The sequence below is a fragment of the Leuciscus leuciscus genome (assembly GCF_965113295.1).
Source record: "Leuciscus leuciscus genome assembly, chromosome: 20".
Taxonomy (NCBI): Eukaryota; Metazoa; Chordata; class Actinopteri; order Cypriniformes; family Leuciscidae; genus Leuciscus; species Leuciscus leuciscus.
In genome coordinates this window covers 4,203,434-4,230,664 of record NC_138744.1, presented here as the reverse complement: position 1 = coordinate 4,230,664, position 27,231 = coordinate 4,203,434, and the positions used below count along the sequence as shown (strand labels likewise).

Sequence of the window (27,231 nt, the reverse complement as noted above, 5' to 3'; positions counted from 1 at the left end):
TGACTCAACTGATTCGTTTTCACTTACTCATTTAAAAACACAGAACGAAACATCACTAATTATATACTTAATACTTTATTAATGTCTAGAGACTAACTGAAAATATGATCATATAAATGTTAAATGCCTGTTAAGAGTTGTTGTTTCCCAAATAAATAAATAAACAGGGGCTTTTAACGGAAGAATATCACCTAATGAGAGAGATACCCAAATAAAATTCTCTTTTAATGAAATTATTATTATTATTTAAATATTTTCATTATATAATATAACATAGAAATATATGATACCGTTGCATAAAATCAATGAACCACTCAAGGACATATTGCAAGATTGTGAATGGAGCCTCGAAGTGTCATATAAATGCATTTCCCCTCTTTTTTGTAGGATAATTTCTTACTTTTACTTGTCTTTCTTAGAAACAGAGCGAGGACGCTAAAAGTAGTTGAACGGGTTTCGTGTTTTGTTCTCGCTGGTCTCCTGATCTCGAACACTGGGCTGCTTTCATGTCTCCATCCAATGAGAGAATGCTCGTGCACAGAGGGTGGGATTTCTACTGTTGTTTGTGTTCCTTTCCCTAGGAATGTGAAGGACACACAGAGCCTGAATGATTCTCGGGGATGTCCACTAACGTTAGAATCTAGTTCAGCCATGGATGTGTAGTTATTTCGCGCTTCTTTTCCCCATTAACTGTAACTTTTTCGGATCCCAAACTGGCGACCTCACATCTCCAACTGGCACGCGCAAATGATCTCATAGACCAGATCAAGCTCAAAGGTTTGGACTTTACATTTTCTTTTGCACATTGAGCGTTATGTTGGTATTTTAATACATAATGTCAGATTTGTTGCCGCGCAACAACAACAACAAAAATAGTTATTCGAAAGATATATTTAAAGCAATGTAAAGAAAATACTTTGTCAACATGTCATGTTCGAACTTACAGTGGCTGTGGGTTTGTTGTGAAATTCACAACAACCTAAAATCTCACACAAACACTCCACAAATATGTCATTCTTGCGAAGTTGGTGAGGAAGTAAAGTAATGTTGCTTTTCTAAGTAAAGTAAAGAAAAGTAGAAGTGTAATGTTGCTCAACAGCAAAGTGGAGGACTGAAGTTTGAATGTTTAAGTTTTGAAGAGTAGATCATCACAAAGTTACAGTAAAAGTTGGGGTTTCTAAAGTTGAGGAAATTAGTTTGGCATTTTGTGAATTGTGGAAGTGTTTGAGTTGACAATGATCACCTCCCCATGGGTGAGAGAGAGAGAGAGAGTATATATAGCGTGGATATAATGGGAGAGCATGGTTGCTTTTGCAGAACTGCCTGTCTTTTCCTCGAACACATATGGAAAATAGTCTATCCATTACATTAGTCCACGTGAACAGGCTTCTGTTAGTAATAAACCCTCATTACTGTAGTACTGACAGCATCAGTCTGTCTAGGTCTCTTTTCATGCTGGACGCCCTCCTGAGTTCCATGTTTCCACCAGAAGATATGAAGAAAGTTACATGTGCTTCTGTTGTACCTTTATACAATTGTGTGGATTCTAAATATAGTTTGCCAACTTTCTAAAATGTTATTGATCCCCTTGTGAGGGACCCCTTTCCTAAAATATAAGTGCAGCCATCTATAGATTCTCATGTATGCAGTTCCATTTATACTATTTTAGAAATAGTAAGCTTAAGCATGATATTATAAAGACTACATTAAATAACTGACAAATAGTAATTGCACTAAAGACAAAGGGATTTACTAAAACATTATCTGGAAAATATTTAGTTTGTATTAAAGTCAGCACCTGTGTTTCGTTAATCTTATACCTAGATCTTATTGTGAATGATTCATCCATCTGTTTGTTTAATTTTTCATCTGCAAGCTTGATTTTTTGAGCGCCCCGCCCACATCTGTCACACTTGTACGTCACATTACAGAAGTAATGATCTGTTGCAACGTCCATTTCATCGCTACTTGGAAAAGAAGACGGGTTTTTTTCTACTCACTATCCGTTAAATGTATGAACCATTTCAATAAATGCTGTTCCAAAGCTGTTTTACAAAGTATATAACCTTAAAAGTCTCAAGATAAAGATGTCAACTCCAAAAAGAAATCAGGTGCAAATGATACTTATATGTATGTCACAATAAAAAGGAGATACTTAAAAATTATATGCAGATTTGGTTTAAATTCAATGCTAAATATTTTTTGGTATAAACTATGGCTATCATCAATAGAATAAAATGATCCCAATTAATCTTATGATTTCTGACCAAAAACTGATTTTTCTGTCAAAAATAAGTTATAATTATCGCATATTCAAGCATGTAATATCTTAACATGTTAACTCTGACATCTCTAAACACTACATCTTGTAAAATATTTTTTGTGGCGACTGTTTCGAGTATGCAAAACCAAAAAGCAACGTATTACTAACCACCCAGACACCTAGAATGGCAGCATGTTAAAACCACTCAGAACACCATAGAAATGGCACAGCAACCACAACACCCTTGCATCTTTCGCACAGGCATGCACGTCCTGTAGGTTACGAGGTGGAGCCGATCCTTCAAGTCCTGTAGGTTACGAGGTGGAGCCGCCATGGATTGAACTTGTTGGTCCACATCCCACACAGACTGAGATCTGGGGAATTTGGAGGCCAGGGCAACACCTTGAACTATTCGTCATGTTCTTCAAACCATTCCTGAACAATGTGAGCAGTGTGATTATCCTGCTGAAAGAGGCACTTCCTCCAGGGAACACCATTGGCATGAAGGACCAGGTCTGCAACAATGTTTAGGTTGGTGGCACGTGTCATATTTACGTTCACATGAATGGCCAAACCCGATTTCCCAGCAGAACACTGACCAGAGCATCACACATCACACCCACAGTGCATCTCTTCCCCAGGATCACGGTGCACAAGTACATGGCCGTCCACGTGATGTAAAAGAAAACAGGACTCATCGGACCAGGTGACCTTCTACTTCCAAAGGCTTCCGTGCATTGTAGGCGTTTTCAATGGTGGACAGGGGTCAGCATAGACGCTCTGATTGGTCAGCGGCTACACAGCCCCATACACAGCAGAGTGTGATGCACTGTGTGTTGTGACACATTCCTCACATAACCATTATTAAAATTGTGTGGACTTGTGCCACAGTAAATCTTCCGTCGGCTCGGACCAGAAGGGTTAACCTTCGTCTCGGGGGCGCCCAACACCCTGTCGCCGGTTTGTGGTTTGTCCGTCCTCAGACCACTGTTGGTAAAATCACCACTGCTGACTGGGATCCACACTCTAAAAAACACTGGGTTAAAAACAACCCAATTCGTGTTGTTTTCAACCCAAGGGATTGGTAAATATTGGACAGAAAACATGTTGGGTTAATTTTACCCAGCGAATTGGGTTGTTTATTTAACCCAGCATAATGGGTTGATTTAACCCAGCATACTTGGTTCATTTTTAATATTCATTTTTTTTACTTCATACATGAATTAATGTGTACGGATTAACTTAAATCCTCTAAACTTAAAAAAAAAATACTCGACACAACCAATACTTGCATGATAATTCCTTTTATTTTCAATCATATTTTACAGTATAGTATATTTTATATCATTTTTAATACATATTGACAACATTTAAGCTCGTTTAACAAATATTATCAGTAAAAAAATAAACATTTATAAGTAATTCATCTGTAATCGACCAGTCTCTGTTGTCCCGTTTCCACCGTAACGGCGCTGGATCTCGTCCCGGCATGTGTGTCATGTTCAGCGGGGGAACTTCTAACTTCAGACCGCCGCCCTGCGTTTCACTCATAGCCGAAATATGCGGCGACTGGCTCCATAACCTGGCCATAAACAAATAGGCTAGTGTACAGTTCTGAGAACATATTTTAACATCATACGTATTTATATTCGGTATAGTTTTGAATAAAATCTTAATTTTATGCAAGGCATCAAGCGTTTCCATCACGCGAAAAGACTGACGCAAGACACGCGACACTAGTGTAGATGACTCACATCACACCCCTGTATGTTGCTTTGCATAAAATGAAACGCTATACAGCACAATAAGGAATTTATAAATCAAATAAAATGTACACAAACCTGTATTTTACCGAAGACATGCACCATTTTGAGAGAACTGCTCTCACCTGAAGAGGTCGCAAAAAGCCTGCGAGAAATAACTCAATCCCTGGGTTGTTATGCTTACCCAAGATCTGGGTAACACAAGAAAACTACCCAAACACTGTGTTGTTCCGTCTGACCCAGGAGCTGGGTAACACAAGAAAACTACCCAACACTGTGTAGTTACGTCTGACCCAGGAGCTGGGTAACACAAGAAAACTACCCAAACACTGTGTTGTTCCGTCCGACCCAAGATCTGGGTAACACAAGAAAACTATCCAAACACTGTGTAGTTACGTCTGACCCAGGAGCTGGGTAACACAAGAAAACTACCCAAACACTGTGTTGTTCCGTCCGACCCAAGATCTGGGTAACACAAGAAAACTACCCAACACTGTGTAGTTACGTCTGACCCAGGAGCTGGGTAACACAAGAAAACTACCCAACACTGTGTTGTTCCGTCTGACCCAGGAGCTGGGTAACACAAGAAAACTACCCAACACTGTGTTGTTACATCTGACCCAGGAGCTGGGTAACACAAGAAAACTACCCAACACTGTGTAGTTACGTCTGACCCAGGAGCTGGGTAACACAAGAAAACTACCCAAATACTGTGTAGTTACGTCTGACCCAGTGACCCAGGAGCTGGGTAACACAAGAAAACTACCAAAACACTGTGTAGTTACGTCTGACCCAGGAGCTGGGTAACACAAGAAAACTACCCAAACACTGTGTAGTTACGTCTGACCCAGGAGCTGGGTAACACAAGAAAACTACCCAAATACTGTGTAGTTACGTCTGACCCAGGAGCTCGGTAACACAAGAAAACTACCCAACACTGTGTAGTTACGTCTGACCCAGGAGCTCGGTAACACAAGAAAACTACCCAACACTGTGTAGTTACGTCTGACCCAGGAGCTCGGTAACACAAGAAAACTACCCAAATACTGTGTAGTTACGTCTGACCCAGGAGCTGGGTAACACAAGAAAACTACCCAACACTGTGTAGTTACGTCTGACCCAGGAGCTGGGTAACACAAGAAAACTACCCAAATACTGTGTAGTTACGTCTGACCCAGGAGCTGGGTAACACAAGAAAACTACCCAAATACTGTGTAGTTACGTCTGACCCAGGAGCTGGGTAACACAAGAAAACTACCCAAACACTGTGTAGTTACGTCTGACCCAGGAGCTGGGTAACACAAGAAAATTACCAAAACACTGTGTTGTTCCGTCCGACCCAGGAGCTGGGTAACACAAGAAAACTACCCAAACACTGTGTTGTTACATCTGGCTCTGGGCAACACAAAAACAACCCAAATACTGAAAAAATAACCAAAGAAAATGGCCTAAAAGGCTCAACCCAGGATTTGGGTAGAAAAAATAACCAAAGATTTTTTAGGGTGATTCAGGGCGTAGCACCAAATGTTGGGCCCCGGTCACAGAACCAATGGGTGGGCCCCTCACAACACCAATATATATATCAATATATCTTTGTGGGCCCCCTCTTCACCAAGGGCCCATGTGACTCAGTTCCACTATTACCCCCTGTCTGACGCCCCTGGGTGAACCCGCAAGCCTTTCCATTTTAGAGAGTCTCTGACCGAGTCGCCTTGCCATAACAATTTGGCCCCTTGTCAAAATCGCTCAGATCTTTATTCCTGCCCATTTCTCCTGGATCCAACACGTTGATTATGAGAACTGATTGTTTGCTTACCATCTACTCTACCCAGACATTATGGGGCATTGTTCAGAGATGATCAACGATATTCGTTTCACCTGTGACTGGTCAGAATGTTGTTACTCATCAGTGTAAATCTGCTTCATAAAAAATCTTGTTTTACCCACATGAGGGTCTTTAATTCCTTTTTGGTGGTTGTTTGACTGTTCACTTCCAAAAAAAAAATGGAAGTTTCTTGTCATTTAAAGTGTGGTTCTTCGAAGTGTTCCCAAATTATACTGAATATTACATGTGTTCCATATTCTGCTTTTTGTTGGGAACCCTGTGACCTATGAAAAGCTCACTTTTATGTTCCTTTTCATCTCACTAGTCCTGCGCATTCAGGATGATTCAGCCGACACGAACTGCATAGTCAGCTTTTTATCAGGACGGCAGGAACTTTTTTTCAGTTTCATTCTCTCCAAAGTCTGAAACATAGAAGCAAAGCACGTGATATTGTTTAAGCCGTTGTCAATTAAGTGTACATTCTTGTGGCTTTCATGTTTTCAAAGTAATTCTATGGGATTTTCTTTTCTTTTCGTTTCGTTATAGTCTGCCAGGTAAAAATCGTATGTATAATCACTTACAAAATGGGTTTGGGATTTGTTCAAATCCTTACTTTTAAATATGAGCAATGGCAAACTAATTTGCACTAATAATTAGTTAAATCTACTGAAATCTATAGATGTAATGTATGTTAGGTGCAGTTTGGGTCCAGTGCGCTGCTTGGTATCATTAAAAGCTTTCGTTTCCAGGTAAAACCCTTGGGCAAAATGTAAATGTACCTACCAAAACAGGTTTTGGGTGTGCTAACTGAACATGTTTTCTAGGAAGATATTTTGCCTAGTTAAAATTTGCAACAGCTTTTTAAAACCTAATTGAAAAGTTGTTCAGACTTGGTGGAAAATTCCAGTTCTCCCAGTATAGGCATTTGCATGGTTATTAGTCTGGTGTGTGTGGAGGTGGTAGCCAGACAACTTCATCCCATGGTCATGTATTAACATGACAAAGGAATGCTCAGAGGCTGAGATAGTGTCCGTACGGTTACTGCAGTTACACGTGAGCCGAGCAGAACACGCACATACACACATACAGGCTGCATAGGCGCTCTTTTGTCAACACACAGTGATAAAGACGTCCATTGAGGCAGATCTTGTGACACAATCACGAGCCGGAGAAAGAATGTCAGAATTACTGTAGAGGGTGAGATGTGGAGCGAGGAAAACACAAGGACCCAGAAATCAAGGTCTTGAAACATTTGTCTTTGTCTGATATGTTCTGGATTGGATTATGCAGTAGTTCGTGAGCCAATGTGAAATAAAAATTGACCCTATATGTACCTTTTTAAAGGACATTCCTGTTCTTTTTATGAACGATTCATCAGTGCATGTTATTCCAAATGGAAAAAGTGTTTGTAAAAATGCAAAATTCCGTCAAAATAATTTACACCGCCTCTGAAATGATTTTGCTTATTGGCTGACGTCACTTAGCCTTCTTGGTCCCTCCCAAAAAATACACTTTTGTAAGTACTTAATACACCATTTCAGATTATGAGTTACAGTTCATTTCTGGCTACAATATTACAAAACCTTTGTTTGTGAAATGTTCTTAAAAAAAAAAAAAAATTACTATGTTCTGTTCAAAAGTTTGAGAAATTAGAGAGGAATTAATACTTTTGATTCAGCAAAAATGCATTAAATTGTTCAATAGTGACATTTACTTTGCTACAAAAGATTTCTAATAAATGCTGTTTTTTTCTGTTTTTCTACTTATCAAATAATCCTGAAAGAATGTATCACGGTTTCTGCAAAAATATGAAGCGACACAATTGCTTTAGAAATGTTTGTTGAGCAGCAAATCATCATATTAGAATGATTTCTGAAGGATCATGTGACACTGAAGACTGGAGTCATCATGAAAATTCAGCTTTGATCACAGGAATAAATTACATTTTAAAATATACTAAAATAGACAAAAATTTACACAATATCACTGCTTTTACTCTATTTTGATCAAATAAACGCAGCCTTTTTAAGCATAATAGACTATTTAAAAATATAAATATATATATATATATATATATATATATATATATATATATATATATATCCGACCCCAATTTTTATGCATATTAGTGCATATGATTGGAAATGACTAAATATCATTCTTCCTTGTGTTCATTTAGTGAAAAATTTGTAAAACATGTCTTGAGTATTATGGGTCCCACTTTCCACCCACTACTCAGGCAAGTATAATGACATCCATTCACCTCTAGGTGTCGCTATATTATGCTAATTTATTCATTCGCCAAAACTTCTGGAACCGTAAGGCCTTGAATAAAATACTTTTATTTTTTGCTTACACCATCGAGCCCTCTTCCAACCATCTGGCTTCATTCATGTACGTAATGTTGCTTTTCACAATCCAATCAGTTCCTGATGGATAAAACTCCCATTCTTTGAATATCCCATTTTTTATCAGAAATATGTCAATATGAATTGCGACAATACGGTTCTCTCTTTTGTTGGTCACAGTTGGTGGACACACACACACACACACACACACACACACACACACACACACACACACACATCAGCTTCAGCTGAGCTCGTCTGCTCTTCTTGTTTAGACTAAAAATGGTAAAAATATCTCATTTTTATCAGAAATATGTCAATATGAATTGCGACAATACGGTTCTCTCTTTTTTTGGTCACAGTTGGTGGACACACACACAAACACACACACACACACACACACACACACACACACACAGCTTCAGCTGAGCTCGTCTGCTCTTCTTGTTTAGACTTAAAATGGTAAAAATATCCCATTTTATCAGAAATATGAATTGCGACAATACGGTTCTCTCTTTTGTTGGTCACAGTTGGTGGACACACACACACACACACACACACACACACACACACACACACACACACACACACACACACACACAGCTTCAGCTGAGCTCGTCTGCTCTTCTTGTTTAGACTAAAAATGGTAAAATGGTCAAAATATCCCATTTTATCAGAAATATGAATTGCGACAATACAGTTCTCTCTTTTGTTGGTCACAGTTGGTGGACACACACACACACACACACACACACACACACACACACACACACACACACACACACACACACACACAGCTTCAGCTGAGCTCGTCTGCTCTTCTTGTTTAGACTAAAAATGGTAAAAATATCTCATTTTTATCAGAAATATGTCAATATGAATTGCGACAATACGGTTCTCTCTTTTTTTGGTCACAGTTGGTGGACACACACACACACACACACACACACACACACACACACACACACACACACACACACACACACAGCTTCAGCTGAGCTCGTCTGCTCTTCTTGTTTAGACTTAAAATGGTAAAAATATCCCATTTTATCAGAAATATGAATTGCGACAATACGGTTCTCTCTTTTGTTGGTCACAGTTGGTGGACACACACACACACACACACACACACACACACACACACACACACACACACACAGCTTCAGCTGAGCTCGTCTGCTCTTCTTGTTTAGACTAAAAATGGTAAAATGGTCAAAATATCCCATTTTATCAGAAATATGAATTGCGACAATACAGTTCTCTCTTTTGTTGGTCACAGTTGGTGGACACACACACACACACACACACACACACACACACACACACACACACACACACACACACACACACACAGCTTCAGCTGAGCTCGTCTGCTCTTCTTGTTTAGACTAAAAATGGTAAAAATATCTCATTTTTATCAGAAATATGTCAATATGAATTGCGACAATACGGTTCTCTCTTTTTTTGGTCACAGTTGGTGGACACACACACACACACACACACACACACACAGCTTCAGCTGAGCTCGTCTGCTCTTCTTGTTTAGACTTAAAATGGTAAAAATATCCCATTTTATCAGAAATATGAATTGCGACAATACGGTTCTCTCTTTTGTTGGTCACAGTTGGTGGACACACACACACACACACACACACACACACACACACACACACACACACACACACACACACACACAGCTTCAGCTGAGCTCATCTGCTCTTCTTGTTTAGACTAAAAATGGTAAAATGGTCAAAATATCCCATTTTATCAGAAATATGAATTGCGACAATACAGTTCTCTCTTTTGTTGGTCACAGTTGGTGGACACACACACACACACACACACACACACACACACACACACACACACACACACACACACAGCTTCAGCTGAGCTCGTCTGCTCTTCTTGTTTAGACTAAAAATGGTAAAAATATCTCATTTTTATCAGAAATATGTCAATATGAATTGCGACAATACGGTTCTCTCTTTTTTTGGTCACAGTTGGTGGACACACACACACACACACACACACACACACACAGCTTCAGCTGAGCTCGTCTGCTCTTCTTGTTTAGACTAAAAATGGTAAAATGGTCAAAATATCCCATTTTATCAGAAATATGAATTGCGACAATACGGTTCTCTCTTTTGTTGGTCACAGTTGGTGGACACACACACACACACACACACACACACACACACATACACACACAAACACAAACACACACACATCAGCTTCAGCTGAGCTCATCTACTCTTCTTGTTTAGACTAAAAATGGTGTGTCATGGGATTAAGTTAGTCATCGCAATCTAAACATCTCCTCCTATCAACAAGACATGTTGTACGCAAAATAAACCGAACAAACATCCAGTTAAAACTGAGCAGTGGCGACTGGGATGAGAAATGTTTGCGAACTGTTTGTTTCTGAATAACACGTTTCCCAGAGGGCATTATTGGGGAGAACTTCATATCCAGTGTCAGAGAAATTGTGTTTCTGTTTGACTTCCATAGAAACAGCTGATGGATGAGACATTCCACAATCCGTTAATCCATAAGATCAACACTGGCCCATGGAATAATGACAGCATATATTCCATGAATGGATGTCCAGCCCTGCATGATCTGACCGGGAGGAATTTAGCCATTGTATCAGTTTATGCAAATCAGTTTGACTGAAAGTTTCTGAAATCTGCTTTCAAAAGCAGTAGTTCATCTAAAAATGAAGATTGTCATTGTTCAATCTCCCGCATGAAACTCTAAAGCCATATGAAAATCTTTTTTTTATCTGTAAAGTGCAAAAGGAAATGTTTAGCCGAATGTTCATGCTGCTCTCTTCCATATACTGTGAAAGCAGACTGGACCGGTGTTGGTATTGTTAACTAAAACTATTACAGATCATTTTTAGATCGTTGATCAAAATAAAGCTGAAAGAAAACTAAATATAAATATAAGATAAAAAACTTGAAAGAAATTTTATTAACTTGACTAAAACTGAAATAAAAATTAATTATATACACAAATGACAAAAGCATAAAAAAAATCAAACTTAAATTTAAATAAATAAAATTATTAATATTAAATATTAAATAATAAGTATTAATAAAATATGTTAAAATAACACTGACTGTGACAATGCTAATTTTATTACAATAATATTTCATTATGCTATTTTGTGCTTTTTAAGAGCAGTGTCATTGGATTTGTTTTGTAATTATTAAGCCACTTAAACAGTATCAATATGAGTTTGATTTCGATTCATTGAAATTGAAATTGTTCGCTTCAAGGAATTAATTCAAAATCTGATTCAACACTCACAAATGCTCACGGATAGTCTCATTTTTTCATTTATTGTGGATAGTGACATTTTAATGGATTTTTCATTTATTAAAAGATTGTGGTGAACAGTATAGGCAAATTTTATTATTGATATTTGTATATATGAATTTGTATATATGACATGTGGTGGTTCACTAATGAAACAATATCACCCCTTTAAGCCGTTCAAAGCAAATAACCCTAAATAAATACTGAGAAATAATTGAATCATAAATAGCTGGGGAAAAAAATTAGCCATGTCACCCAACATTAATAACAATGCATTTAGTCAAATCCACAGAGAATCTTCAAGCAGCCAGAGAGGCTCCGATGTAGAGGCATTGCTCAAGCATTTCCATCTGCTTTGTTTAGGCTGCCGTTTGTCCGTGTGCAGAAAGCGTGCTCATTTTCATACGGCTCCGCGTGTCAACAGGAAACTCTGTGACCCTCACAAAGCACATTCTGTTCTAGTTTGCAAGATTGGCCCCTATGCAAAGCAAAACACGGACCCCTTTAGAAAGGCAGGTACTTGGAAGGAAAAGAGTTGAACTTCAGCTTCCAAGAAGATGGATTTATTGCACAAAAGTTGTGCAAAAATGTTTTCATGGAACAGTATCGTGCAATGTCACCAGTGTGCCAAGTTATGTTCCCAGCTATTGGTTGAAATACTCAAACTGGAGGCCCATACTGGGGTGTGTGAAGACAAGATATCTGGGATTGATTTGAGTGTTAAAGCTTTAAAAGCACATGGCATTTATAGCACATACAAAATAGAAATGCAGATATTGAACTGTATGCAGTGAAAAGCATTTTAAAGTCAACATGAAATCAAAATTTACAACTTGTTTTATTTACGGAATGTTGCAGCATTTATTAATAATTATTTATCCTTGCACATAATATTTTTTTCTTATGTGCCCTCGTAATCTGTAATCAAAATATATTATATAATTCCTTGTGTTTTAGAACACTGACTATTTAAGAACTGTTGAGCTTCTAACAGCAGCTGCAGTGATGCGAAGACTTTACCCATTGGTGATTGGCTCTTTTATTTAGAAGGCGGGACTTATTCCGCCATATTGTGCGTTTTACTTTCTCCCATTCATAGTAATATGAGTGCACCGTCTTTCTATAAAGTCTTTGGATACAGCATTTCAGCAGTGTACTATAGTTATATACTGCAAATGATTTTGGTCATTCTGGGTATTCTTTGCCTACAGAAAGTTTATACTCACATACACATTTAATTTATGCATTTGGCAGACGCTTTTATCCAAAGCGACTTACATTGCGTTATCCTATACATTTATACATAGGTATGTGCAATCCCCTGGGATCGAACCCACAACCTTGCGTTGTTAACGCAATGCTCTTACCACTGAGCTACAGGAAAGCTACATACACATTTGTTCATAAAGTTTGGGGTTGGGAAGATTTTTTTTTTAATGTTTTTGAGAGAAGACTCTTATTGCTCACCATTGAGGCATGTGAAATATTATTACAATTAAAAATAAATTGTGCATTTTAAAACAGAAAATGTATTCCTGTGATGGCAAAACTGAATAATATTACTGCTTAATATTTTTGTGGAAACCATGTAAAAAAAAAAATCATTCATAACATTTTGTTTGTAAACACTGTTTTCACTTTCGATCAATTCATTGCATTATTTTTTTTTTAATAAAAGGATTCATTCTTAAAACTAAATGTTTGAACAGTAGTGTACTTTCTACTGCACACTACTTACTTTTAAAATAGTAGAGATAGTATATCATCCAATACATGAATCTGTGAATCTTTACCTATGTAAAAAATGTTTTTAAACAGTTTTTAATGATAATAATAATTATTATATGTATTTTTTTTTTTATGTTTTGCATATTGTTAATATTAATATGTTTCACGACATTGGGCATCAAACGCACAATGTCAAATCTGTGTCCTGAAACAAATCCATTAATTCAAAGCTTATTAAGTGAGTTTTCAGCAGTAATCCAACTTACTTTTCAATGCATATGTGCGAAATAATGGGTTTGTCTCTCTCTCTCTGCAGTGTTTCCTGCGTGGCGGGGGGCTGGTGAGGGTCATGGTTGGGGCTGGACTCAGTGTGTGAGGTGGGAGGCTGGGGAAGGGGGCCCGTCCCGGGTCCTGGAGTGTCCGCTGTGGTGTGTCCTGTGTCGAGGAGGACGGGAGAGACTGAAGCAGGCCTGTCAGAGAGGGAGAGGAGCACTGCGCCTGCCCGCAGACATGCTGACCCTCAGACTTCCACAGCTCTTTGACATCCACCAGGTGCCAAAGGTGAGGACAGGACTATCTGTTTGACATACAAGGGGAGCATTTGAAACAGTTTAATAGTGTAGTTCGCAGAACAGAACTACAATGATAAACCGTTTTGAAACACTCCCTTTAAGGGAAATCCCTGGGAAATCCTGCATGTACTTAAAAGTTACTAGCCGAATAAGTGGGACCAAGTGGTGCAAGCCACCGTTTTCATTTCTGCTTTAATCTTTCTTAAAGAAATCCAGCACAGCACTGTTTCTGTAAGATTACATCAGATGAATGACTTGCATTCAGAGTATTAAAGTGGCCCTATTATGCGCTTTCTAATATTACCTTTCATGTATACTGTGTAATATAGCCGTCTTTTAAACGTAAAGGTCTGCAAAGTTTCAAAGATCAGTTATTGTCTCCCATAAGAAAGAACCAATTCTGTCTTCCAATTCCGTTCTTTCTTCCTGCACAAATCTACATATTTTTGTAACAAATTTGCATAATGCCACCCTATGATCTTCATTGGCTATCCCCCAAACAACATCTACTTTGACCCGCACTCAAACACTGTAGTTGTAGCTGAGACTGGAAGGTAATCCTGAAATCCTCTTTGCATGCACTTTTTAAGGACGAGGAATTGATATGGTAAAACCGATAACCGTTGTTACTGTTTGTATCACTGTGTATCATTTGCTGAGGAAGACTCCAGAGATGAAGTTCAGATATGGTCACAAAACACGCTGTAATCAGTAGACCTATCACAACAGACTGGGCCATCTGACCAATCAGAGCAGAGTAGGCTCTCTGAAAGGAGGGGTTTAGAGAGACCGAATCCTTCATCAAACCTTTTCAGGCACTGTGAGAAAAGAGGTGATGCTGCACTGTATATTAACATGAGAACATTAAAGCATTTATTTGACCTAGGATGCATGTAATGGCGCTTTTCCACTGCATGGTACGGTACGGCTCGGTTCGGTACGGCACGCTTTGGCGCTTTTCCACTGCATGGTACGGTACGGCTCGGTTCGGTACGGCTCACTTATGGCGCATTTCCACTGCATGGTACGGTACGGTACGGCTCGCTTCGGCTCGCTTTAAATGGTACCACCTCTGTTGAGGTTCCAAGCGTACCGTACCGATACTAAAATGTGACATGCAAACACTGCAGATCACTGATTGGTCAGACAGAATCATCACTGGTCAGCGTCATTGTATTTACAACACGAGACACTAAACCCGCTAGATTTAAATAGTAGATAACAGCCAACACAGCGCCTGTTTTAAAAGTATTTGCTTAAAAAATGCTTTAAAAAAAAGAAATGGCTGAATCGTGGTCAGTGGACGAGGTGCAGACGTTCCTCTCGTTGGTTGCCGAGGAGCGGATGGGGAAACACGGAATGAAAAATTTGTATTTAATATGATGATGTCATGGCAGTAGAGACGGCAACTATAACGATCAGTCCCACCCACTTTGAAGCGGTACTACTCTGCAGTGGAAAAGCAACCGAGCTAAAGCGAACCGAACCGTGCCGTACCGAGCCGAGTCGTACCACGCAGTGGAAAAGCGAAGCGAGCCGAACCGTTCCGTGCCGAGTCGAACCGTACCGAGCCGAACCGAGCCGTACCATGCAGTGGAAAAGCGCCATATATCTACTGTATTATAGGAGACTCCAAAACTAAATGAGAAACCTTTAAAATAGCATAATAAGGGCACTTTAAAGCAGTAGTTCACCTAAAATGTCATCCCCCTAATGTCATTCCAAACATGTATGACCTTCTTTCTATGGAACAGAAAAGATGATGTTTAGAAGAACGATTCTTTAGATGTTTGCGTGTATTTTACTCGCCCGTGTGCATCTTTGCAGGTGTTTAGAGAGGACGGCATCATGTCTGGGTACCGCCATCCCAGCAGCTCAGCCCTCGACTGCATTCTCAGCAGTTTTCAAATGACCAATGAGACGGTCAATATCTGGACGCACTTCCTGCCGACCTGGTAAAGAGCCCAGTTAAACATATAATCTCCTTTTAGTGCCAGAGCTAGTAGTTTGTCAGCTTTGAAGCTTTGTTTCAGCTGCTACATTATGCAATTATGATTTAGCTTATAAGCAGACACTTTTATGCAATATCAGATTTTACAGGGACTAAACACATTGCTTGAAAAGGATTATGTATTTGTAGGAGTGGGCAGTATGACCTAAATCTTGTTTCAAGTCATTTCATATATGGTACTGTATATATCTGATTAGTGTGATTAGAACAGGCTCTATTGTTATATCATATTTTTATTATTATATTTATGATTAGCTATGTATTTATGTAGTTATATTTCCAGTCATCAGTGTCACATAATCCTTCAGAAATCATTCTTATATGCTGATTTGCTGCTCAAGAAACATTTCTTATTATTATAATTTATTAATGTTGAAAACAGTTGTTAATGCTTAATTTTCTTGTGGAAACCTTGATCATTTTTTATACAGTAAATACAAAATTGAATTTTTTTATTTAAAATTTCAAATACACATTTTTATTAATAAAAAATTACGAAAAATGTAAAAATTTACAAAAGCATATCGTGTAGTTGTTTTATTTGTGATAACGCAATAAAACATGACAAATTGTGCGAACTTAATTTTTGGCCTTGCTGGCACACAAAGAAAGTAAGAGGGTTTTTTTTCCATGCATTTTTTTGCTTAGTAAAATAAAGCCTATACTGTAGATATACTATGCCTATACTGCCAAATACTTTTGTCAGATGAATATTGTGACCAAGTTCAGTGTTTTGTTTTTCTTCTGTATTTAAAATTATATATATATATATATATATATATATATATATATATATATATATATATTAGGGCTGGGAATTGATTAAAAATAATTTACTAATTAATTGCACAATTTGCTGTAATTAATTGCAATTAATTGCATTTCCCCCAAGCTTGTAATCATCAATATTTAAACTTAGAATCACCTAATTAAATTAAACAACACAGGGAATTAAAGGAACAGAAAATAGCCCTATATTAAAATAATATTAAACATCAATATATTATTCTTTTTCAATAATCAATCAACATAATCAATTTAACAGATTTATATATTTTTTTTTTTTTACTAATTATCAAAATAAAATATAGTCCTACAAAGCAATTATTACCAGAGCATGTGATCAGAGCAGGTCATTTTACCATTGTTGCCCAGCATGACTATACCAGCTCAGTAGGGCTATTGCAAACATTAGTCTACTACAGAGAAATGTCACGTATTTGAGCGGACTTTGCTTTTCCAGTGCGTGATCGGTACATGATTGGAGCGTTTGGGCCGTTAACGACAGAGCAGAACGCGCAGCGCAAACACGGAGCGGAACACTGAGCAGAGAGCGCAGCAGCGCGCCGACACACACACACACACACACACACACACACGGAACGGAGAGCGCGGCGCACACACAGAGCGGAAAAGACCCGCTCATGAAACCTGATCGCCGAACACGGAGGGGCGGGACGGCATATTTTCGGCCTTTTCAATAGCAGCCGCAAGAGGAAATCATTAAACGAGGCAAATTTTTTTTAACTTTTTTTTAATTACCCCAGCCCTAATATATATACTTTTTTTTCTTTTTTTCATATTTTGATTGTTTAATCGAACTTGTTTGGTCATAAAAAAATAAATGTGCCCTCCGAACATCACTTTTGGATACTACTAACTGTATATAGACAGACTTTATGACTCTTTTTGGATTAGCCATATTCAAAGTCGTGAACTGATAAATGATAAACTGTGATGCGCTCTATCATCATATCACCCAGCTGAACGTTAAAGACCTAATAGTACAGGAAAAGGTCTAACGGGGTCATGACATTATTTTTTATATATTCCTTGAGGTTCACTGATAATGTTAATAATTTCAAATTTCAAAGCGATGCAGCCTGTTGTGACTGAGATCCAATACAGCTGACTGCTTCATCTGTCAACAAAAGTTTCTTTGCGAACTCTTTATTTCACTTTGCATCGTTTTCAAAACAATCTGCAGTCGAATTCTCTGAACAAACATATAATCCACCGACGCGATCCATTACAGCGTCAGTGAATATAAAAGTGTCAGCCTTTAAGCGACTGAACACCAGTGGGCGGGGCCTGTGGTGCGATGATGTTAAACATCTTATGCAAATGCATTTGCCCGTGTGACGTCACAACTCACCCAATATCCAAACAAGCTGTTTTTGGAGCTTGATTAAGTAAGGCCCTGTTTACACCTGGTATTAAGGTGCGTTTTGGTCGAATTTGATTTCTCATGTCATGACCCCTTTAATAACCAGCTTATCTGCTCTACTTTCCTCACACAAGACATAAATGCCCCGTGTAGGACCTGTGCTGTGCTATTATAGGTACTTCCTGTGGCGGTTCAGCATGCTGTGCTTTACGCTGGACTTCCTGACGGAGAGCTACTCCTGGCCGATGCTCGTCTACATGCTTCTGATCTGCCTGTACCCCTTCACCTCCAGCTGCGCTCACACCTTCAGCACCATGTCCACCAAGGCTCGTCACGTCTGCTACTTCTTCGACTACGGAGCGCTCAGCCTGTACAGTCTCGGTACGCTCCAGTTCTCCTGGCTGATTCTGTCCTGTATGTTTTGCAAGCTGTTAGTAAATCTGGCCCTTTAGGTATTGTTCACCCTATTGGCCGGTAGATAGACACATTATCATCATATATAGTCCACAAGATCTAGGGGGCGGGGTTGGATCCACATCTAAGGGGTGGAGATGGGTAGGTTTAGGGGTGGAGATGGGTAGGTTTAGGGGTGGGTTTAAGGATCAAGGGGGAGGAGATGGGTAGGTTTAGGGGTGGAGATGGGTAGGTTTAGGGGTGGGTTTAAGGATTAGGGGGTGGAGATGGGTAGGTTTAGGGGTGGAGATTGGTAGGTTTAGGGGTGGAGATTGGTAAGGTTTAGGGGTGGAGATGGGTAGGTTTAGGGGGTGGGTTTAAGGATCAGGGGTGGAGATGGGTAGGTTTAGGGGTGGAGATGGGTAGGTTTAGGGGTGGAGATGGGTAGGTTTAGGGGTGGAGATGGGTAGGTTTAGGGGTGGGTTTAGGGATCAGGGGGTGGAGATGGGTAGGTTTAGGGGTGGGTTTAAGGATCAGGGGGTGGAGATGGGTAGGTTTAGGGGTGGGTTTAGGGATCAGGGGGTGGAGATGGGTAGGTTTAGGGGTGGGTTTAAGGATCAGGGGGTGGAGATGGGTAGGTTTAGGGGTGGGTTTAGGGATCAGGGGGTGGAGATGGGTAGGTTTAGGTATATGTAAGGTGGGAGGAGTTGGATCTGGATCCAACTCCTCCCCCTGGATTTAGTGTTCTGCAGTGAGGACCATCTCCATTGGTGTGCAAATAAGACTGCATTTAGTCTTGCATAGTCAGTCTTTTGACTAACAAGCTAACCTATGGTATATATATTTTTTTTTTTACATTCTTAACAAAAATGGTAAAAGAGACTTTTCAAATTTTATAAAAAAAAGTGGCCTAAAAATAAAACACTTGAATATCTTGCAAAGATATGATGCCGGTAACCTGACAAACTTATCAAATTCACAAATTAGTTGTTTTTCAAAAGCACTCATCATATCGAGCGGGTAATTAGTAAACACAGCTTGGTTGCAGTTTGAAAATAGGTAGTGCAATGGTTCTGCTTTTAATACATTCATGAGAAAATTCGGTAAAACATTAGTTTAGGGTCCAATTCTCACTGATAACTAGTTGCTTATTAGCATGCATATTACTAGAATATTGGCTGTTTATTAGTACTTATAAAGCACATATTAATGCCTTATTCTGCATGACCATATTCTACATCCCTTAAACTTAACAACCACCTTACAAACTATTAATAAGCTGTAATTAAAAGTTTATTGAGGCAAAAGTCATAGTCAATAGTTAGTTAATAGTGAGCATTGTACCCTAATCTAAAGTGTGACCATATATATATATATATATATATATATATATATATTTATATATATTTATTTTTAATTTATTTTTAGTCATTTTAATACTTTAAACTTAGTCATTTCAACTTATTTATTTCAGTTAGTTGTCAAGGCAATGTTTCTAATTATTGTTTAGGTTTTGTAACTTTTTATATGTAATATTTTATTTCAGCTTTTATTTCAATGAGCAAAAAATTTTTTTTATAGTTTTAGTTAACAATAACAACACTGCATTCCTGTACCTCAAACAAATAGAGCATAGTACTAGCAACATCAAGGTCACTGAGGTTTTCTTCCAGAGAATGCATGAACTGATAAAATGCATATCTTAAATGCAAAGCAAGTTGCTGCTAAAATGCATAAATGTAAATGCATGACATTGTGAGATAAATGTGACAGAATGTCTCCTTGTCATCTGCCGTCCTTGACAGAATATAGAAATCCCTATACTCGGCCAGTAAAAAGAAACACAATTCTGATGTAAAGCTGATGTCAAATAGGAGAATTTGACGAAAGCCAGCTGTAGAATCGGAGGGTTGATGTGAGGTTATGGAACGCATGAGCTTTGGAGGAAATGAGCCGTCTAATACACTGCTGGCATTTTATTGTATGACTTCAAAGGAAAGAAAGCAAATGCTCTGGCTCCAGAGAAAACCTTTAAAGTCTGCATTGATAAAGAGAGAATTCTGAGAAAATACACATATCGTTCGAGGCACTTCAGAAGCGTGAAGAGCTAGTGCGAAATATAAGTGCAATTTGAATAGGCTCGGAACACTTTACCTTACATAGAGCGAGTGATTTATAAATGCACCTTTTAAAATTATTCTTTCAAGCAGAAATCTATATTACAGTATGTTTAAAATATATATATTTCTGCAGTATTTCCATTCATTTGACTTCGGCCGCAATAATCTGCACTGAATGATGGTATGGTCAGCTGTTCAATATCCTGTGTGTAGAGCAGTGAGTCTTTATTGTAAAGTCCCATAGTCTAATACAAATATTATTCTTTCATTTGTGGAATGTGGAATGAAACCCTCTGGTCATGTTTTTCAGTTGCGGCAGTGAAAGAGCTCTTTTACCGCCTTTGAGTTGCTGTATATGTTCAGCAGCAGAGATCTGGCATAACAGCCAAGCATTACAAAAGACACAAATCCAATAAAACATGGTATTTAATACTGTAACTATTATTTTTGTGCAGTGTATGCCATGCTATTTTTTCTTAAAACTGTATGTGAAACATTACGCAGTATGCAACCGTACATTTACACTGAAGGATGCCACGTTGATGTCACATAACCTCATCTCAGTGCTTTCTTGGAAATAACGGTTCATTTACATTAAGTTTTTTTAATAGTGTTTAGGCAATTTATCCAGGTAAATATGGGGAAAATTCACATACTATGCGTAGTATGCATGCATACTACATACTTCAGAAATAATTGAAGTACTTTGGTTATATGCTATTTCAAACATATCCATACATGCACCAAAAAATCACTTTGCAAAAATCTAAATGAAAAATTTAATAATTTGATCGCAAATGCCACTTTTGTTTGATATTTTGTTAAATAACATTGACTTTTTAATTTTTTTGTCTCCAAATGCAGAAATTTTATATGTATAGTCTATATAGTCTACATATAAAATTGCTGTATTTGGAGACAAAAAAAAAAAAGTGTCTATGTTATTGTGTGGTATAGTTTCTTTGTTTAAATCTCAATCTGTTAACAAATCTTATTTATACAAGATTCATAGTTAACTAACTAAGAGTTCTGTTCCTAAAGCTGAAAACTATATCCAAATATTTTCTAATTAATGTCTTTTTGTTAAATAGAAATACTGTCAAGTCAAGTCAAGTTTATTTGTATAGCGCTTTTCACAATACAGATTGTATCAAAGCAGCTTCACAGTATTAAATTAAAATAATACAACAAAGTTTGTTTCTTGTAGAATTTATTGATTGATAAAATTAAATTAAATATCCCCAAAATATCCCCAACTGAGCAAGCCAAAGGCAACAGTGGCAAGGAACCGAAAAACTCCATCAGGTGACCTAATGGTGTCCTAAAACTCCATCAGGTGACCTAATGGAGAAAAAAAAAACCTTGGGAGAACCCAGGCTCAGTCGGGGGCCAGTTCTCCTCTGGCATTTATGAGCTAGAGGCCGGATTGTAGTTTGAACTGTAGGATTATAAGAATGCCTGGCTGAAGAGATGCGACTTTAATCTAGTTTTAAACTGGGAGAGCGAGTCTGAGCAACGAACAGTATCAGGAAGACTATTCCAGAGTTTTGGAGCCAAATGTGAAAATGCTCTCCCTCCTTTGGTGGTTCTGGATATCCTAGGTATGACCAAAAGCCTTGAATTTAGTGATCTTAAAGAGCGCGATGGATTATAGGGCATTATAGGGGATTAAATAGAAATACTGTGTCATACATGTGTCTGTGTTTTAAGCATGCTATGCTCTATTACAGGTTGCGGCATCACATACGCCTCTTACGTGATGCCCGACTCCTGGGTCAACAGTTGGCTTCACCAGCATTTTGTGACCATTGCCGTCTGCAACTCGCTCTTTTGTACCAGCATGTCCTGCTACTCCAGGTGAGAGTGGTTTTGAGGGTAACTAAGACTCATTTACTAAGTCTGCGATTACAGGGGCTAATTCAGATATCATTGTAGCCAGACTCAGAATAATAGGGAGTTTATTATGTAACTCAAGTCCTTCTCACACACAGACCTTTGTTTGTTCTGTCCTTGTTTTTGGTTGCACAATAGGTTTCATTTATTTTAATAAATTATTTACAGAAGAACTTAACTGGTTGTTGAATTCAGTGAATTAATTAGTTCCGCTTAGTTAAGCACCACTAGCTCTCACATATAATATTAAACTTTGGCACATAACTTGTCCCGCTCTGATACCTCAAATCGTGCAGGTTTTTGAGTAGAGGTGTGCGATTTATTTTTCTAAATGAACGAATGTATGATTTATGTTTGGAGGATGATGAAAGGGAGCCATATTTACTGAAAAGTAACTTATATTTATTTATTTAAAACTAAAAAGCATTTAACTATGAATATAAACATTTAATCTATTGTGCAGTGTGATAAAATAAAATTGTAAACGTATCCATACATCCAATAAAATTAGTTAAAAGTCATTGAAATTCAAAGGCTCAAACATCATTTGATCGCATATGTCACTTTTCTTTGATATTTTGTTAAATAGGCTTGTTTTAGATTGCACCATTAATCAACCCCATAACAACACCCATTAACCATCAGCAACACCCTTAGCAACCATATAAAACACCCTGACAACCGCACACAATAACCTTGCATTGTGGTGGAGACTTTTGCATGATCAAGCGCCACTCGCATGCTCTTCATAAAATAACTATGAACATATTATTATCTATAATAAGCACATTTTAAGTGAGGGTGCATTTTCCTCTGTCTTTAACAGGTTTGTAGAGTTGCAGTACCCACACATAAGTAAAGTCTTGAGAACGGCCGCATTTGTTGTCCCCTTCCTCTTTGATAGTATCCCACTGTTTTACCGAGTAAGTATGATCACACTATATTGCACATGTAAATTAGACACTTACTTAAGCAAATCATGCCTGCGTAACACCAGATATGGATGGCGATGTGTGTCTCTCTCCGTGTGTGTGTGTGTGTGTGTGTGTATAGCTGCTGTCGTGCTGTTGGGGGAGCTGTAGTCCCAGTGAAGCTCTGGCCAGCCACTCTTACCATCTGTTCTTTGCGTTTCTCACATGCTTCCTGTTTGCATCTCACCTGCCCGAGAGACTGGCCCCTGGACGCTTCGACTACATCGGTACCTCACTTTTAGCGATTTTACGGGTGTCTTTGTTTGGTTTTGAATGGTTATAGAGGTTCACACCAGTGTCACACGGTTCTTTTGACTAGTTTTTCACTCACTCTCCTCCAAGGTCACAGCCACCAGCTCTTTCACATATGTGCGGTCGTGGGCACCCATTTCCAGATGGAGGCAGTGTTGACGGACATGTCGTCTCGCAAAGAGTGGCTGATGTCCCACTCCGCTTTACCTTCCTTCCTAGGTACCTTGGGGGCTCTCGCACTGGGTGTCCTGCTCAACCTGGGCATCATCGGCATCTTTAGCGTGGGTTTACCGCGAACACCTCACCAAAGCACTTCGGCCTCATGTGGTGCCCACCCTCATCAGGAGTGACAAGCTTTCTTGACCACTCCACACCTCACTGTGCACCTTTCTGGACGATGTTACTCTAGATTTCACTAGCGCACTTTCACTGATAAAAAAGCCTCTAGCATTGATACTTTTGTACTAAAAAGCTAAGCGTTTATTCTATTCGAGATCATATATTCTAGTTTCCTTTTATATTTCAGCTGAAAACCCTAATGATAATCGCAACCTTTCATGGTGTTATTTAACCGTTGTGCCTTTGATTTTTATTCTTGAAAGGTTGAGGGTTGAATGACGCTAAAGTGGATAATGTTATATTTTAACATATAGTTTAAGGGTTTTTATAAACATTTGCCTCATTACATAATAATGTTATCATAGCTTTAACTGGAAAATGGTAGTAGCATTAATCAGGGATTTTATATTTGCATTAATATCATCATGAATAACATAATTAATAAAATTTTATGATGCGTGTGCATATCAAAATATACAATGGTCGAAAAAAATGATGGTGAATATCATATTTAAAATTACTGGCGTGTCGGTGAAATTTTGCCCCTTTAAATACTTGTATTTGTAATATCCCTTATTATCAATGGTGAATTATTTGGATTTACTGGAATAATCTCACAGGTACATTAACATTAGTTAATTGAGTGATATTTCTAAAAACACAATATTTCCATTTTTACACTTTCATATCTTGAATGATTATGTAATGTTAGGATCATTCTCCTACTAAACTGCATCTCATGGGAATATGGGGCTGCACTGGAGTCCGTCACTGTCGTTTCGATGTTTCTTCAACTTTGAGTTATGTGTCCTTCTCTGCATCAGGTCACATTTCTGTGGTATTGTTTTGTTCATTGCAGGTTTATGGCATACAATACAGTGTTTTATAATGTACCACAAGGCGTTTGGTCTTATATTTAATTGCGTTTTGTCAGTGCACTTGTCAATTTTTTTTTTACTCCGGTGCAATGTAGTGCGTAACTCAAAATAGTTTCTTTGCTCATGCAACACTAGTTATTTTTTCAAAGCTAATCATTGTGTTTGCCTAAGCTGTTAACCTCCATCTGTCATTTTGTCCTTTAGAAGAATACTACACTTGTTTTGTTCTGACTGAACAGTGCCGGACAGGTACGAACTGTAAGCTTGTAATTTAGTGCAATTAATGCTGCATAAAGGCAATAGCTTACCGGAACCTTTTCTAACAAGCTCTTAAGGTCGTTCACATGGTGGTAATGATGTTTAATGGTCGTTTATGAAAGGGATCTCGGTTTAAAAAGGAAAAGTAGGTGTTTCAGTGGTTAGTGGCGGAAAGGTTCTGCATTTCTCCAAATGCCTATTTGTTGTTCGATAGCAGAAATTCTCGCTCACTGTGTGTGTGTTTTCAGCTCCAGCCCTGACGGAGTGTGTTCTTCTGCTATAAGAGGTTTAGATGTGAATGTGACTGGTGACAGTAGTATTTTGTGCACTAGAGTTTAATGAAACGTAAAAGGTTTTGGCATCCCAATCCCTGTGTGTTTGATGGCCTAAATGAATGTATTGCAGTTTTTGAAACTGTGTTTTTAAAGACCCATTTAATGTTACAATGTAGCATTTAAAATTGCCAAGGAAATAAAAATTAGAAATAGTAATTTAATTTTTATTTTATTTTATGTTCCAGAATTGTTGTTCTGTTTTTTATTATTATTTTTTACTATAATGCTTCCCTTTAAAATTGAGAATTAAAATATGCAATCATTATTGCAATGCCTTTTATTTCCCATTGTCATTTTTGAAATATTTTTGTAACAAATGTGAAAAATATGAAAGTGCTTAGAATTAAACTGACCCATTGTTCACTACAGTGTTTGTCCAGTGATATCATTGAATACAGAGTGATTACGCAAATAGCATTATTGGCTTACCACAAAACTGCCAATTCTATTCTTGTAATTCTGTTGTGTAACAGATATTTTTAATAGAGTGTTTGTTTTCAGTATAATGAGGACTTGTGAATCATCAGTAATTCACTTTAGAGATTTAAGTACAGGTATCTCTGCCTTCCAATACTCTCTATAAAAAGTACAATATTAAGATTTTTTTTTTTAATCACATTTTTGTGTACTTGCATAGTTTGTATTACCTCATATTAATAATTTATTAATTATATAATTAAATAAATTATAAAATATTTCTACCTTAGAATGGTAGAATGTTCACACAGCAAGACTTTTAAAGTGAACTGCAAATTAAGTTTTTTTTTTTGAATAAGCAAGATGTACATAAATTGGGATCACAAACAGGGAAAACAAATAAACAAACAAACAAACAAGCATAACAAAACCAATACAGTCAGAAACTGACAGATGCGTGCGTGTGTGTGTGCATGTGTGCATGTAAAGGTAACTGGGTGGACGTGTCACAGTACATACTTTGAAGAACAAGAGATATAAAACAAAAACAAAAAGGAAGATATATATATATATGCAAATAAACATACATACATAAACATGTATAAGTCAGTATTTATTTATTTATACATACATGCATACAATGGTCTGTCACTCTGAATACTCGGTTGTTATTGGCTGGAAGGTGTGCATTAAAACCATACGTTTATTGCAGATAGTTCCAGTCAGTTTAATCACCACCATTCTATATTAATGCGCTACTTTCATTGAAGCGCTGCGCACGGAGACAAACATTCAGGGGTGCGTTTCCCAAAAGCATCGTTAGCCAACTATGTTCGCAAGTTCCATCGGTATCAGCATAGTTCAATGAGTCGGTGTTTCCCGAAACCATCGTTCCAACGAACAGTCGCAAACAGTATTTCAGTTGAGGAACGATAACTCTCGACCTGTGGTTAGAAACATAATTTCTAGTGTGCATGACATGATGTGGACTTAAATCCTTATCTTAAGTCAAATAAGCAAGCTGACCACAATCTATATTTTATTTAGAATACATTTTAGTTTGTCAAGAGATTTTAGCGTCATTTTTGAAGAGTGCGCATGTGCGAACGTGCTCTAGCTAGTGCGTAAGAACGAGCCTATGAGTCTGGAAATAAAGCAAAATAACTGAGAAAAATGAGAAATAGTTCTCAGATGCCATGTCTGTAATTTATAGCAAAACATCTAGCGTTAATTCGATATCAAACAGATTAATTAAAATAAGTTATTACTCCATCACCTGCGTGACATCATTAACCAACGTGGTTATAAACCACCATTTTGCGACGATATGGTTTCGGGAAACAGTCGTGACTAGCTAGTTGATTTCTTCAA

The 27,231-nt window shown here is 37.9% G+C and overlaps 1 protein-coding gene and 1 long non-coding RNA gene across 3 annotated transcripts; one reads left to right on the top strand and one right to left on the bottom strand.

Moving 5' to 3' along the window:
* The first annotated feature begins 488 nt into the window (after positions 1-488).
* paqr6 (progestin and adipoQ receptor family member VI) lies at positions 489-25,809 on the top strand. Of its 2 annotated transcripts, none has more exons than XM_082150811.1 (8): positions 489-777; positions 13,571-13,815; positions 15,654-15,781; positions 18,158-18,385; positions 22,248-22,374; positions 23,237-23,333; positions 23,464-23,608; positions 23,724-25,809. In XM_082150811.1, the coding sequence occupies exons 3-8, from the start codon at positions 15,742-15,744 to the stop codon at positions 23,981-23,983; spliced, it is 897 nt and encodes a 298-aa protein (XP_082006937.1). In that variant the 5' UTR covers positions 489-777; positions 13,571-13,815; positions 15,654-15,741; the 3' UTR covers positions 23,984-25,809. The 2 variants fall into 2 exon arrangements, with proteins under 2 accessions (XP_082006937.1, XP_082006936.1); XM_082150810.1 differs by having other exon boundaries at positions 494-777; positions 18,180-18,385.
* LOC309484556 lies at positions 16,632-18,151 on the bottom strand. Its single transcript, XR_014200919.1, has 2 exons — positions 17,191-18,151; positions 16,632-17,159 (listed from the first exon to the last, which is right to left on the bottom strand). It is a non-coding gene; the product is annotated as an uncharacterized lncRNA (long non-coding RNA).
* Positions 25,810-27,231: the final 1,422 nt, after the last annotated feature.